This window comes from Leuresthes tenuis, unplaced genomic scaffold, assembly GCF_036924035.1.
Source record: "Leuresthes tenuis unplaced genomic scaffold, fLeuTen1.0.hap1 SCAF_4, whole genome shotgun sequence".
NCBI lineage: Eukaryota > Metazoa > Chordata > Actinopteri > Atheriniformes > Atherinopsidae > Leuresthes > Leuresthes tenuis.
In genome coordinates this window covers 7,191,990-7,208,655 of record NW_027325358.1, presented here as the reverse complement: position 1 = coordinate 7,208,655, position 16,666 = coordinate 7,191,990, and the positions used below count along the sequence as shown (strand labels likewise).

The 16,666-nt window shown below is 41.9% G+C and overlaps 1 protein-coding gene across 1 annotated transcript; it reads right to left on the bottom strand.

Moving 5' to 3' along the window:
* Nucleotides 1–661: 661 nt before the first annotated feature.
* On the bottom strand, nt 662–13,255 carry ldb1b (LIM-domain binding 1b). Its single transcript, XM_072384342.1, has 11 exons — nt 13,151–13,255; nt 7,842–7,944; nt 7,018–7,062; nt 6,746–6,821; nt 6,556–6,658; nt 6,049–6,221; nt 5,725–5,847; nt 5,538–5,621; nt 3,664–3,787; nt 3,419–3,567; nt 662–2,594 (listed from the first exon to the last, which is right to left on the bottom strand). Exons 1-11 carry the CDS (start codon nt 13,182–13,184, stop codon nt 2,364–2,366), a joined length of 1,245 nt encoding a protein of 414 aa, XP_072240443.1. The 5' UTR covers nt 13,185–13,255; the 3' UTR covers nt 662–2,363.
* Between the last annotated feature and the right edge of the window lie 3,411 nt (nt 13,256–16,666).

Sequence of the window (16,666 nt, the reverse complement as noted above, 5' to 3'; positions counted from 1 at the left end):
TGAACATGGTGAACTTACCCTTTAATATGCAATAACCAGAATGATGTCATCTTTAGAGGCCTTGGCTGAAGACTACAAAGTGGAGCTGAAATAAAGGATCAGTCCTAATTGTGCTTTTGGACATCAACTCTGCACCTACTTTCTTTTTAAATCAAATTTTTTAAAGTATCCACAGCTCAATAATGTTGTTTTATTGTTATTTATTCATGCACAGATGCCATTTCATGTTCTGTTAAAGTGAGGTTTTTTTTACATGTCTTGTATTTCGAGGACTTTATTTAAATATACGCATCAGAAGAGGATAACAATACCACAGTTTTGTGTTCCAGATTTAAACTATCAAAGCCAAAAGGGTCAAATTTCTTAGCCCGAGTGTTCAAAGTGACCAAAAACCTGAGACACTGATTAGTGCCAATATCCTTCTTTAGGTGAGCTGCGTTATTTACAAAATCACCAACTACACATAATCCTTTTAAAGTGAAAATGCATCTTTTTATTGGTACCATACATTAATTATTAAGGGCAGAAACTAACCAAATCAAAAATATATATCAAACAATGATTTCTCTACAGGGTTTGGAGAAGGTACAAGTCACCATTCAAACTCAATCATAAATGCTGCTGGAATCAACTCCAATAAAATGGAAAGGTACAAATAACAGAGCTTCAACTGTTTTTTATTAGACTTTACAGACTCAGCACTGCTACCAAATATGCAAACTGAACTAAATGTTAAGCTGGTGTGTGACTGGTGCTTATGAACGAGACCACACAAATAAAGACAATTTGGAAAGACTTGGGGGGGGGGGGGGGGGGGGGGGGGGAGAAGAAGAAGAAGATTGTTTCTCAGCCAGTAGTGAAACATGATGGTCGCCCGGGTAACTAAAATGCATTGAGCACATTCAAATGACAATAAAATTAAACAAAGCAAACGGTGAGGGACGATAACTGAAAAATCACTTTCTGCCAAGATGAAACACGTGAGCATAAATTAAAAAAGGAAAAGTAAAATCATCCGACCGTGGTGCCGTTGTACCCCCGTGAATTTGTAATTTCATTTACACAAGTTTTAAAAAAGAGGAAGGATGAAAGATAGCAGGTGGGAGGGAAGAGGGGGTTCATGAGGGTTTTTTCTCCTTTTTCCTATTTTTGCTTCTTTACATTAGATCGGGATGGCTTCAGGTAAATCTAAGTAAGAATACATTTTTATTACAGTCAGACAGAACTTTGCTACTACCTTAAATATACAAGCACAAATACACAAAAATTCTCCAAAGAAAAAAGAAACAAAAAGACAAAATAAAAACATCCACACTAAATTATTTCTCTTTATAAACAAAAAAGATAAAAACAATATATTTTAGAGAGGGGGGGGGGATAAAAGTCCTGCGTTGCTCCTTGGTCTGTAGCTTTTCAGTATTGGTAGAAAATAAAAAAGTAACAATTGAAATGAAGGCGTTTAATACAAATTAAAAAACATTCTAGGGAAATATATACTGTATAAAAACTCTTAAAATGTGTAGCTGTGTGTGTGTGTGTGTTGTAAATGCTCTCCGTTTGAAAGAATCAGAGATGGCTCGGGCACCAGGGCATTCAAAATCCTTCAATCGTGTTTGTGTGAGTGTGCGATTATACATATGTATGCGTGTGTGTGTGTGTGTGTGTGTGTAGTTTTGCCCTGGTGCCACACAACAGCCTTCCTACTAGTGTGTTAATTTCAATGGTTTTACAGACTGATTCTGATCCGTCTGCCTCAGCAAAGCCACAGTTAAAACTCACACGGTCTCTTCTCTCTCGTCACACACAGGCACTCACACACTTATACTCTATTAACAAACATCATGAGTGACTTGTGCATCAGCAGAGCAGACCACAATCGAGAGCCGTGTTTAGATGACGGGTGGACGAGTAGTCCCTAAGCAACTCGCCACCACCTTGAAGCCCCGCCGCCACCATCCCCTCCACCCCACCTACATGCGGACCTTCGGTTTGGATAAGTTAGTGTATTCAGTCCTCCCGTGGATTAAATCCCTGCTACTTCTCCGTCACATCAAGCCAATCCCCGTCCCAAGAGAAAATTAGCAACAGCAGATGGGACGTTTTGTGTACGAGTTGAGGAAAAGTGCTGGGACACGGTGCCTAAATATTGGGAAACGCAGCACCGAAATAAGCTTCCTCTGGCTCGGTCCGAGGACAGACTGAGCTCCGTCAGGCTACCTGTGAGAGAATCTGAGCGCTACAGCAGTGTTTAGTTGGGACACCGGATGATGGACTGTTGTGGTTGTAGTCGTGGCTGTCAGGGGTGGGGTGGGGGCTGAGGAGTGACAGAGGGGGTTTGTGTAGAGGTTGCGGGGCTCTGGGCTCTACTGTGATGCCTGTGAGGTGGGGTTGTCGCTCTTGCTCTCCTGGCTGGAGGGGGCCTTGTTGTTCCAGGGCGAGTTGGAGCCCAGAGCCGGAGAGTTGTTGAAGCTGTCCTCGTCGTCAATGCCGTTAGCCGCATCGAACTGCGTGTTCTCCAGCCGTGTGATCAGACGCTCGTCCTCGTCGCCGAACTCGCCACCCATCAGCGTGGGCTCTCCCACCACCATCACATCCTGCAGTCACAGCGAAGCACCAACCATTAAACCCTCCCTTCATTAGTAGATGATTAAACTTTTGCACCAAGGAAAGTAGTCAATGGTTACACACAAAAAAGTTATCACCTATATTTTATAGTTTTTCACTGCGTAAGAACATGGATGTGTGGCAGGAAAAGGTGTCTGAGAACGAATGGAGCAGGTAGCTCTTAAACTGATGTTGCTCCATAGTGAGCAGAGGGTTCCCTCATTACAGCTCATCAGACAACTTTACCAGAATATGAGCAAATTACTACATTTAGGTCCTCCAGCTTGCTGCAATAAAACCAAACTAAGCCACCATTTTCCCTCAGTGCATTCACTGAAAACTGCAAAAGGGAAGTGAAGTCAATATATATCACAAATGCAAACATCTGAATAAATCAGCATCAATTAGTGGGCTGATGATAACCGGCTGGAAAATTTAATGACATCGTGCATTTGTTGGCAATTGGAGCTGTTGGCTGCAACAAATAAAGTACAGATTGTTTATCATTTCTGTTTACTTTATTTTTTATGTAAACAATGAGACATTAATGTGACTATTCTTAAAAATTGTTTTTCACCTTAAACAAAAAAAAGTCTGGGGAAGATTTTTTTTTCTTCACATAGCACTGCAGTAAAAAGCCTAAAATGTATGTTTATTGTTACTATTTGTGTCTCTGGCTTGCTCTTTGGTTGATGTTGAGATGTGAACTTCCCTCACTGAATAAATGGCGACTTCAGTTAATCAATAAACACAGAAGTGGGGTCTGTAGGAGATGTATCGACAGAGCACCAACACTAGGTGACACTGAACTCACCGGAACTTGGCTGGACAGGGGGAAGCCGCTACCGGGGCTCTTCTTTTTATTGTTGTTGTTATTATTAGCTCCTCCTCCTCCGCTGATGGTGCTGCCACCTGACATCTTACGCTTCCGCCTTTTGTTAGGAGCTTGTCTTGATGGCTCGGCTACAGAAAGGAGACAGAAGACAGTCACACCGATGTTTGCTGTATAGTCGAGAGGTTGCGTTTGTGAGTAGATCTAAAGTTCTGTCGGTCACCTACCAGGTGGTGCCACCATCCTCTGCCATTTCTGGAAGAGGCAGGTCTTGAGGCAGTCTCTAGGGCTGAGGCTGTATGTCTTGTGTCTGGACATCAGCTCCTGCATGGGCTCCAGAATCACACACAGCTGGAGGAGGGAACAGAGAAATTAAATGAGTTGGATATCACCAATTAATCTCCGGTTGATGAGAAATTCTTTAATCAGATAAAAAGTAACTACATATATACACAGGGCTACAACACTTTTCATCAGGCAGAGGCATCTTAGGAAGTCTGAGGGAGCCCTGTGATGCTTTAATTTACTGAGACAGACCTTGAAACATTCATTAATCACTTCAACAGCATGTAGTCACATAACTGTACAGCCACACAATGCAGTGCTGGGTTCATTTGGCATATGATCTGCTTTTCAGAAGACAATAAAATCTAACTGCACTGCTGCAGTCCATAGTTTCCCCAACCACAATTAGGTGTGGTGTTTATGCATGTTCTCACAGTGCACGAGTCAAATGAGTTGGAAAAACCTCCGAATGGCATTTACTGCATTTTGGGTCGAGCCACAGCTTCATTCTCTGCTCTGCAGCTAGCAAATAAAGCTGGACACACGCATAAAACAGCAGTGGAGGTGAATAACTCTGCATAAAGTCACTGCAAATGCAATGATGCAGAGTAAAAGGTGGATTCTTCAGTAAACACCTGTCTGCTACAGAAGTGATGCTGCGTAACAATACGCCCAAACGCTACCAAACTTTGGAAGTTTGAGACGGAAAAAGACAACCTCTTAGCTTGGTTTCCCTATTAGAATGCCTCCCCAATTCTCCAAATTCAGAACATGTTTAAAACTTCAGAACCTCACTTATATAAAAATAAAAATAAGCATCTCTCGAAGAAACACGGTTTTAGTAGAGTTGACACAACTACGCTGTGCACTGTACGCGTAAACAAGCCAGTACAAGTCAATAAAAGTCCTTTATTCATAAGTACTCGATACCCAAGTCTGTGTACAGTCCAACCAGGGTCAAACTTTAAATACAGCACGGATGCCACAGATCTCTGGATACAGCGAAGACGTGAGGATACAAACAGCAAAGGTTTGCCGACCTGTGTCTGAATGACAGAGAGTTGTCAAGTTTAATAAAAGATTGATTAATAAAGCCATTAACTTCATGCATCCTGTAGCAAAAACAGGTTTTCACTGAAGCCTGTGATATTACCATAACAGAGGATTCCTAAAAGACACGACTGTTTTCTTAATGTCTGCCCTTTTCAAACAGAGACAGAAATAACAGCACTGAGGCCACTGAGATCTTAATCAAGTAACAATGTGCCTAAAGCAGGGGGTGAATTGGTAATGTCACCATTAACCATCAACTGGCAGGTACTTTTCTTAGTTGTCACAAGGGGAGGAAAAAACAGCTGATTGGAATCTTTTAGCAGTCAGACGGAAGACAGAGAGCCTTCTGGGTAAAAATAGGCAGCTGCTGGTGATATACATGTAAAATAAAAGAGACGCACGATAAGATACAATCAATCCATTTTTATATTTTTAATATTATCAAAGAATTCTGATCATTTCTAGATGTGCCAGTGATCTTTTAGGGACCACATCCGAACGGAGGAGCTCTTTTCAGCCTCACGTGATTGTGGCTTTTAAGCCCGTCCTGTGGTCACACGCCACCGTCTCTGTGCAAGTGCTGCTAATGTTGGATAAGAGCTTTGATGCTCTAAAATTAAACATACTTCTAATAATGTCGATGCATAATTAATGACACCGAATTATCATTCTTACAAGAAGACGGCAGGACAGTGAACGACTCCTGCTGAATGAAAATCTGCATCATTTTAGGCGTAAAAAGCTGAGTTTGTGATTAACCTACCCGGAGGTAGTTGAGGGTGGAGTTCGACAGGCCACATCTTGTTATGTTTTTGGAAAGCTGGTCCAGCATCTGTGGGTCTTGGGCCTGAAAAATAATGAAAGAAAATTTTTAAAAACTAAAGAACATACACCCAAAACGCACACCATCTGTGTATATGTGGATCCCAACTCCCCAAGAAATCTCTCACATGCATGGCCAGTATACTGCGGGGGATGAGTTCACGGTGTTGTCTGATGCTGAAGTGCCACGTCTTTATCCTCATCATGTCGTCAAACATGAACTCCAGGTACAAACGTCCTTCTACACACACCTGCAGAGGGTCAGAGGATCGAATTAATTATACAGCCAGTAAAGAATAAAATCTACGCACAGGCAAGTGCTGGAAAATATGACCACACGTCACCATTTATCCTCACTGTACTAAGAAAAGGCCCCATAATCCCACTTAAAACGGTTTGTAGAGAAGTAGAAGAATTGTTTTTGTCCATTTCACGTGAATATGCGAACACACCTGTGTGAACATGGGCTTTCCGTTCTGGGTGACCATGGTGCACTGATCACAGTCGAGGGAGACAAAGTTATTGTGGAAGGACTCCTTAGGATGTTTCAGCACATAGTAGAGCTCAGTGGCACCGCCCTCAAATATACTCCGGAAGTATCTCGGAATTAACGTCCGGCCAATTGCTGCGGAGAAAACACACGTGGCCTTTCAGGACAGTCTTAAATTTGACTTCTTTCCCCACCTGTGATTGGCAGGATTAAAACTGAAAATGTTACCAACTATAAAACTGCATCATATATTATTCTACATAGAACCCTTCAGCTGTTAGTTGCTGCAATCTGCCCTTTAACGTCACTTTAAAGAGACAATAATAGATAACATCAGAATGTACAAGTTTGGCTATCATTTCAAATAATTTACTGGTTACAGGTGGGTGCTATTTTCTAACCCTGCAGGGAGATATCAGCAGGCTGTGATACGCAGTTCAGTTGTTAGAATAGTGACGTTGTTTCTTACTGTAGCGTTTGGGTCCATCTTCCAGACAAAAAGTAATGGTCAGCATAGCATCGTCCTCAAAGAACTCTGTAGTGAACGCATCCCACCACAGGTTGTCACAGTCCTGCGGGGAAAAGAGAGGAAAGCAATCAATTAAACTATTACTAAACTGCGCTTGTGTCCGTTTACGGGGCCGTTTGTGCAAACAAACCTCTGTCCAGTTCTGTAGTCGTTTGTTGAGCTCAAATATTCTGTAGTCTGTCTGGTTGCCATATGGCGTGTGCCTCCTGGATGACCACAGAAAACAGAAGGAAAAGAGGACACATGCAGTCAAGAAGAGCCGACTTATGTCAAATTTCATCATGTTGTTGTTAAAACAACATTGTCTGACCTCTTCAATGACTAAATGCATAAATGTATTTAACTAAACTTCTCATGGCCTTATTTACATTTTCACATCAAGCAGAAATAATGCAGTCTTACCCTATTCCTGGCTCCAGGTATGTGGGCGGGTACATTGGAGTGGGACTGGAGAAACATGACACAGAGATATTATTACATTCAGCTTTAGCATTAATAAGTCCTCCTCCTGGAGATGGTCCGCCTATACAACCCCGGGCCACAAGCCAAACGGGGCACAAATTGGATGAGGACGCTGTACATAACAACACTTCTCCCATGCTGCAGCTGTTTCACTTGCAGCACACAGACATGTTATTAAGCAGAGCAAACACTTCTGCAGAGTGTAAGCTCTAACCTCACCGAGCCATGCATGTAGGTTTTAGCAATAAAGATTTGCCATACAGAAAGATAACAGCTGTCACGTTAGTCTCTGGAGCTCAGGAGCTGTTTGCCTGCATGGTGGGTGGTGGTAGCTTTAACTTACAGTGCACAGAACAACACCAAGAAACAAGCTGAACAGTCACCATCTGATTCTGAGAAGTGATGCCATACAGTTACAATAATGTTAGATTATGGAACACTTCTTCTCAAACCTACGGTCTCTTAGCTGGTAAAACTTTTTCTGTAACTAATCTTTCTTGGTGAATCAATGAAGAGGGCGTTACATATATACGGCTTCTAAAACTTAATGTGCATCCCATTTGTTTACTTCCTGACTATATTGCTGCGTAATCTAAATCTGAAATACAGCTCTGATGGTTGCCTGATAGAGCGAGCGCTTGTCAGATGATCGACTAAAGTAACAGTGGAGCAGAACGCATAATATCTGGGCTATTTTCACAAATACCATGAAATGGTAAACAATACTACAACCAGCATAAGATGTTGACGGATATGAAACTTACCCCACGTCTCTGTCCAGCATGGTGCCGGGGTGAAAAGGGGGAAAAGTGCTACCGTTGGGGGGCTCCTTGGGGGAGTACAGCTTGAACGACTTGGAGGAACAGCCTGGAAGAGATGGGGACAAATGGTCAACAGGCCGAAATGTAAATCAAATTATATTTAAGATGTTAGGGATTTAAAACAATGGCATAAATAAAATAAGACTAAAGCAACAGCTAAACCAGACATGATTAATGTGCCCCAACTAAAAACAAATGCAGTATTATTCCACCTGTCACTGACACAACAAATCTTTCAAAAATGGCCCAGCTGTGGTGGTTTAAAATAAAGTAATTAAATAAAAAAGAAAGAACAAACCTAAGATGGACCTAAGATTAGTGCACATGCAGCCTGAAATGGCCCGGATGTGTCAGTTTTGACTGATGGCATGCATCCCCAGGTCATTTTTAACACCAGTGTGACTTAATGATGTACATCACCAGGACACAGAAGGAGCTTCCTGCTTCACACACACAGAAACTGCCCCCCCCCAACCACTCTCCATAAAATAACTTGTAAATATCAAATAGCAACAGACCATACACGCTCCTCAAGCACACCCATAAAACAAGTTGATGCCTTTCTCTGACACAAACGGCTCCAATCCCCATTTTACTCTAATTGCCCAGCTCTCTTATAAAGGCCATCCAGGCGTGGCGGCCTGCGGGTCATGACCCTCACCGTCACCATAGTGAAGCCCCGCCCCTTAATGTCCCTGTGTCTTGTCACTGCATATTAAACATATGACACTGCATGTATATGAAACAAACCATATAGATAAGCAGGTTTTATGAGAAGGAACACTTCTAAGAAGGGGTATTTGTACTGTGATCATTTTAAATTTACAGTAAACAAACAATCATAAAGTGCTATTGTGTTGCTGTTGTTCTGTCCTACAATAACACACCATAAAGATAACAAGACTGTTGTCAGATGGAAAAACAAACCAAACTCACACCAAGGGTCAAAACACCAGGTTAGCAAAGTTCATACCCATTTATAGGCTTATTCTCTAAAACAGTAGCTTATCTAAAAGCAGAGGGATCATATGCCCATCATGTTTCAGTTCCAGCTGGTCTGTATGTGTATCACAGACAGCTTATGAAAGCCATAAAAGACATAAAGTTGGATAAATAAAGAGCTGCAAGACATCCGTCCATTTGAAACCCTGCCTTCACTTTGTGTAGGAGCAAACTGTTTAGCTTGCAACACTATGCTATAGGCTGGAAGCACCAACAGAAGATTGATTAATAAATAAATAATCGATGGTTCTGTGTCCATTAGTTGTTGAAAGCTCCATTAGCTCCTCTCCTGTTAGCGGTTAATGACATACAGTCACAATCACATCAGCTGGATTCCACTTCCTCCACTGGGAATCATGTTCCTCTCCCTTTACAAGCAAACACAGCATACTATACATATATATATACACACACACACACACACAAATACATACGTATATACATATATATTCATATACATAATGTTGAGATCCTCTTGGCTCGAGTAAAACTTGAGAGTAGATATTTTCGCTTAGTAGTATGGATGCGAGAAGCACTATACATTTGATTTTATTTATCTTTTTACACCTGATTCCAGCCCGTAATGCAAAGTCTTGTCTAAATAAGAATAACCTGTCGTGGTTTTGGATCCGAGCCTCTCCAGAGTGCCACCATGGTTGCCAGGAGGGACAAGAATCCATTACCGAGACCTAGTTTATACTAGATTGACTGGTTCGGGGGCTTTTAACTACACAAATCACCAGTTTCACTTTTTACACCGCAATTTGATTCAGGTTTTCTCATATGTGGCTATTCCTTTAACTTAAACAGATGAAGAGAATCACCGTTGAGCCGCCTGGCTACAAAGGCAATTAGAAAGACAGGCAACGCATAATGCTAGCATTTAGCAACAAGCTAAGCTAAAACATCAACTAACTCATTTCGGAAAGCGGGTGATCTTTGCAACAAAATACCAGCAATCAATTATTCCAAGAGAACTACACACATGTGCTCATTTCGATTCAAATAGGAAAACAACCTTGACATCTTCAACTTCCAAGACACTGACTGTACACAACACTGCCTCGTAGGCCTGTGGGGCTAACGTTAGCAAGCTAGAAAACAGTTGGTAGCCAGCTAGCTTTTAGCCTTCTTGCTAACGCCTTAGCGTTAAATCCCTTTTCAACGAGAAACCGCCTAAAGAAATAACGGTAAGTTACAACCACAAGTGCTTGTAAACCATAGTCAGTCGCGTTGGCAGCTGGACATTACAGTCTAAACGTGGGTTTTGTAAAAGCGACCCTTTACCTGCAAAGAAGTCCAATCAGAAAATTGATGTTTACAGATCCGTGATGATAGACCGTGTGTACGCTCCGTGCGTAAAAACGGATAGGCCCGCTGGACGCAACGTACCCACACAATACGTCCCCTTCGAACAGGATCAATAAAAAAAATCACCTCAAACCGCGAGACTGCAACGAAATACGGGCTAGAGTGCGGGAGTGGATCGTTTATGTTTTGTCCCGCATGAGGCCTTGTTAGTGGGCTGAAGCCTGCTGTGGGTTTACATACGGACCCCGATGAGCCCTTTGTTCACGGGAGGACATGAACAATAGCTGTAGGCCCTCCTCCTCCTCCTTTCCGTCTGCAATGCATTTGCTCCTCTCTCCTCTGCCCAGCACCGCTAGCCGCCCTCTCCCCCCTTCTCCTCCTCCTACCCCCACTAATGCACAACTGCACATAAAGGTTGTCTGGTAAGCATTTTTCCCCCTTCCTCCTCCCAGCATCCCATCCCTTCCTTGTAACTGACACAGATGAGAATTGGCCTAATGCAGACGACTGGAAATGTGCGTTGAAACAAAGATCATACTAACTGAAAAGTGGTTTCCATGTTTCCCTAATTAGTGCACATCAACTTGCTGCAAACAGCTGAACTGAGGCAGCCAAGAAGACCCTGGGCATATCCAGCCCACTCTGGGTTCACTCAACATGAAGCAAACACAGCTGATATAGCAGCCTGATCAGTCAAAAGCAGATTAAGATCTTATAAACTTTCACAGAAAGATAATAGAAGAGGGCTGTTTAGAATTAATTGTGTCTTACAGTTTGTACTCTGAACCGTCTCCAATGTGGATCAGCAAGTCCATAAACATTGGGAATCTCTCCCTTTTCCTCTCAGAGTCCACACGCACACACACACACACACACACACACACACACACGCATACGCTAAGCCAAAAGGAGAATCCCACAGGCCTGTAAATCTGCTTAAATCGCCTCAAATTATAATCAGATATTCAGATCACAGCCAGTGAGATCTCACCCATATGGCCAAAGTTGGGATATAAAAAGAACAAGTAGGGTAGGGTACTAGCAGCAGTACTCCGTGGATTTATGCATGTGTATGCCATCTTATTTTACAAACAGTATCATGTTGATATTTGATAAAACAGTAGGTTGACATTAGGTTTTCCTTTTAGCCACTCAAGGACTTTCCCCTTCGGCCTGATACCCGAGGATGCTGCAGACACCAATATGAACACAGGCTTGATTTATACATCACATATGCACACTGGGATGGAAAACATCATTTATAAATGATCCAGCCACAAACGAAGCCTCTGTGCCAGAGGATGCTGCAGTACAGGTGCTGAGTGGTAACACTAGTGCCGGTACTATAAAACTGAACCCCACTGGTTAAAGTTACCCATGCAGGAATAGTGTATACGCGCAAAAGTCCCACTCTCCACAGGAGGGGACAATAACACTGATTTTTACTTCTAAAAACTGTTTTATAGATGTGAAATCCCTTGGTTGATTTTTATTAAGATGGCTGGTTTTGCTTTGGGGTCCATTCTTAAAATACACTTGGTGACATGAGAGTACAAGTTACATTTCTGTTTGCTCATATATCGTTTAAAGAGGAGATAATGCACAATACAAGGAAAGATTTTCACATTCATAACAGCGTTTTTTCAAATTCATCTCATGTAGAATACATCAATAAATGTAAATGAATTCATAAGCAGATATTTTGTCTTATTGAAGTAAGTGCCGTCATAGGACTGAGCCAACTTATTGAGGGCCAGGTCGTCAAACTTTTACAATATTCTGACATTTCTGAGACAGTAAGGACCAGTTTAACTGTCTTACATAGTACAATTACTCTTTTTTGTTATGTTCACTCTACTTTTCTACCTAGATCTCCAGTCTCAGACCTTAAAGGCACTTTACATTTGTGAGATGAAGACAGCAACTCGATTGTGGACCTCTTTGCTGACTCTGATGTATGAAATCTGGAGTATAAAGAAGTGCTGTGTCTCTTAGATCTAGACATGTAGAGAGGGTAATCTACTTTAAGGCCTGTCTCTCACCCGACCAGCAGCAAAGATGCTCGGGCTGAGTTTATGTATATTGCTCTGACCATAGTAAGCCTGTTTCATGAGCACTTCACAGCTCACGAGTCTCCTGTCAGTCCTTTGGCAGCATCTTTGTGTGTCTAGCACCAGGGGGAGGTGTAGTCAATAGTAGCTTAGAGTGTCTGTTGTGGGTGACTTATGTGGGTTTGCCTATCTTACATTCACTGGCCCCGGTCACCATGGCAACACGAGCAGTCAATGCTGACACAACCAGAGAGGGGCTAAGAAACACCCATGGAAATGGACACACAAGAGTTAATCCTGCGTGTGTGTGTGTCTCCAAAGCTCACCCATTGAAATGGTACATGACGAGGTTAATCCCCAGTGTGTGTATGTGTGTGTGTGTGTGTGAGGAGGGGTGATGGAGAGGAGATGGGGGTGGGAGGTGTGTCGGGATAAGGCTTGAAGGGCTTACACACACCGTCTCTTTCGCTCTCAGGCGTAAGGCAGGCCTTATCTTTACCCAGCACCCCGAGCAATGAGGCACGCACGCACACGTGGCCGCACGCTGCTGCCCAGCCTTCATCTCACCAGCTGGCCTCATTTTCCAACTTCCAGTTGCACATTCACACCTAAAGCCATAAATCCACGTACGTGAGGTGATTAAAACTGGCACATGCTGGCGCTGAATAACCAGCTCAAGTGCTCAGTGTGATGTTTTCGCTGAGCTTACACCTGAGTGCAACCTGTTTAAAGTCACCTTCAACAAAGGAGTGCAACGTCTGCAATTATCTGGACATTACTACAGATTAGAGACTTTATTTTAGCTGTTTTGTTTGACCTCAGAGACTTTGTCACTTAAACAAGCAATAAAAAAAGACTGAAAGAAGAAAGTGAGTCAGAAAAACTTACCTCCCTCAGATTCAAGCTGCTCTGACATAGCCATTTTGTCACCTCCAGCTGCACTTTCACAGCTACTCACTGATCTAACTCAAACGCTCTGTTTTCATGCCTCTCCCTCTCTGTGATATCTCCCATGTCCAGACTGTCAGGCTCAGGGGCACGAGGAGGGGAAAGAGGGATGCCTTCGGTCTGTGTGTGCGTGCATGCCACCGGGTGTTAATGTGCGCGCGCGAGTGCTCTCATGCAAACGTGCAAATGTGTGCTGCATGCCACTTCCACTCACTCGTCAACAGGAAACTGAACGGCAATGCATCTGCCAGACTTCTGATAACAACCGTCCCCGTCACCCTCCCCTCAACGCCGCCTCAAACCCTGATCTGAGGACGGCCTCATGTTGGTGTGACAACAGAAGAAGTCCTGACTTAAGCTGATCCGTGCTGCCATCAGTTAAGTGCTGTTTTTTTCCGTTTTTACCGCAAACAGGAATAGAAACACAAACACTCCTGCTCTAACAGACTGGAGCCATAACATCTCCTTCCCTAAAAATGATAACAAGCCTCCTGGTTCTCGATTTTTACCATTTTAATCCCATTGAATAAATACTTTTGAAATATCAGTGGCACAGAATGTCCCACTTCTCCACATGGAAGCGAGCAACACGTCTCCAGGGGTCTTTTCACCAATCCCTTGCTGCCAGATTTGATGCATGTGGCAGGTTATTGTAGGCCTCTTTATTACTGGATGGAAGGGAAGGACAAATATCTTTATGTTGGATTAATGTCTGATGAAAGATCCAGATACACTTTAGATCTGTGATTAGGACTGTGAATCAGGATAATCACATTTAACTGCAGCAGTACTATAGCTTTGTAGAGCGACTTCATTGATTAGTGTTTAACATGCATGTTTCACACAAATCCTCCATCAGTATCCAAAGTAAAACTGTCCTCAACTAAGCCAAAAACAACACAAACATGCCTCACACAAACTGATTAATGGCAACTTTGAGTACTTTCATGATACGAGTGTAACACTACTGTACTGATATGTCTGCTGTGCTTTTCATACAGTGGCATTGCTCCTGTTAATGTGTTTTGGGCCATCAGCATTAATGCGTCAAGCCAGTAAGTAAGTTATCTTTCCTCTATAATGACTCTTTACATTATAAAAACTGAAGGAATAACCACAGGGCAACAGAAATGGTAAGTAAGTACATAAACAATATAGTGTAGTGACTTAAAAATTGCACTTTTGGAAAGTTTAGACTGAAATAATAATATAATATGATAAAATATAACAACCATTGAGCTCTCAGTTGGCCATTTTTCACTTTTGAAGATGGAGGTTCCATCACTAATATTCACTATATAGATTCTATATAGTTTACAGTTCTATAAGATTTATAAACACATTTGCATAATAGTTTAGTTTAGCTAGCTTTTTGTATACTGTAGACAAATACGGGTCAATAAATATGGATTTAAAGAGCAGAATCTCAGCTTTAATTGAAAGAATTGAAGGAAAAGTTTAGAAATGACAGTTTTTCAATATAAATGTAGCTGGATAAATTAACATAATATATATGCAAATGTTCATTTTAAATCCCTTTTCTAGAATCCTTTGCAGGCAATGTCCCCCAGAAGTCTGGAACAGTGGACATCATAAAAAGAAGAAGTTTCCTCCCCTGTCATACTTTGCTTTTTCTGCTGCTGTCTTTAAATGTCTAAGTTGAGTTCATGTGACTGATTCAGTCATTGCTTATTATTCCAACTCTACATGTTCAAAACCTCCTGGCGTGTTTTAGCAGCATGATTTAGGTCACTGTTTGTCTGTGGCATGAAGCAGCCTACAATCAGCTGTGCTGCATTTGTCTGAGAGTGAGCTGACAGTTCATCTGTTGCCTCCATCCTTTGAGGGCCGCTGCCATGAGAGCCCGAACAGACTCATGCCATCAGATACTTCAGATCATGAGTTTCAATACTTTTTCTTGTACAAGTCGATATGAGTTTGATTTGTCCAAATACAGCTGATCCAGGACAGCTCTGCCCTCACATGATGTAATCCACTCTGGCCTTTTTAAGGATGAGCTTGATGTCTGGTTGAGTCTTATCTTTGTGAAGGGTAAGGGTATGTCTACTTGACAGCGTTCCTCGCTTAATGTTGGGAAGAGTTTTCCTTTTCTGCGGGAATGATCTTATCATATCCAACACTGTTTTCTTCAATAGATACCCAGGTATTGTTTATGTTGCTCAGCTCACTGGTCCATTATCTTGTTTTTTTCTTAGAAATTGTTTATTTGACCCCATGATGCTCTGGTGTATATCCGATAGACTTGTTTTGTTTTTGCAGCCCTCTTTCACTTGCATTGAGAGCACGTCTTACTGCATGTTGTGGGTTCACAACAACAACTCCCCAAATGCAAATACCACAGCTGGAATCAGCTGCAGACCTTTTACCTGATTAAATGATGAATAAATGTGAGAAAAACACCTGCTCATGAAACACCTTTTGAGTCAATCATCCTTTAACACGTGAGCCCCTGAAAAAGGCTTCTATATCATGTCATTTCTAAAGGCTTCCTCTCATTTGGAGCTAAATACTTTCAAACCAAAGCCAAGAGTCTCAATTTACATTCATTATTTAACTGAGTATGTTCACTGCAAAGAGCCAAAATAACAAGACTTAAGTGTATCCACGCAACACGATATTCTTTAAATATGCTGTAAACTTTTAAAACAATTTCTGTAAAACATACAAAATGTTCACGATGAAGGGAGCTTTGCTTTTATAAAAGCTGGTTCACGTCAGTCTGCAAGAGGCTACTAGTTCGCTTTACAGCAAAATTATAAAAAGTCAAAAGCTGACATTTGATTTTTCACATCAATGATGAAGCACCTCGACTGGAACGTATTTTGCTCAAAGGAGCGACTTAGAAACAGACATTTCCATGTGGTTATTTAATTCGGTTACATTTTTTGTTTTCTCAAATAAAACTGGCTGCAGTTTAACCTCATTACCACGTTTGAAGATATAATTAATTTGCTTTAAAATATCAACATAAGTATTCTTATAGACGATTATGTAGACAGCGAAAGCAGAATCAAACATTGAGCGTACAGCATAATCCTAACAGTGCCTAATGAGTACTTTATTGGTCACTTTTCTCTCTTATGGAGTTCATTTTTAACTTCTGAACACTACTTAAATGTTGAAAAACTGTGTTTGATGCAACTTATATGGAGGATCAAATACAAATTAAATTTAGATTAAAGAACTGTAATTAAAGCTGTCATGCAAATGTGCATTGCAGATATAAGAGCATATTGATGGCTCTGATGTTCTGCACGGATGCATCACTCCGCATGTATTTCAAAGTCAGGACTTCTGTGTGCATCTTTCTGGGACCTCCAACCTGGGGTTGTTCTTTGATGCCAGCGCCCTCTTGTGGCCACAGTGAGTCGGTGGGTTTGTTTTCACCCTGTCGTACTATATTTTCTCACTCACTGTGTGAATTCCCTACACAGG

Coding starts and splice junctions, on each gene's coding strand:
- ldb1b (XM_072384342.1), bottom strand. CDS start 13,184: ATGGCTATGTCAGAGCAGCTTGAATCTGAGGGAG. Junction 7,063..7,841: donor ATGCTGGACAGAGACGTGGG/GTAAGTTTCATA, acceptor ATGTTTCTCCAG/TCCCACTCCAATGTACCCGC. Junction 2,595..3,418: donor CCCTGTCCAGCCAAGTTCCG/GTGAGTTCAGTG, acceptor CTGTGACTGCAG/GATGTGATGGTGGTGGGAGA.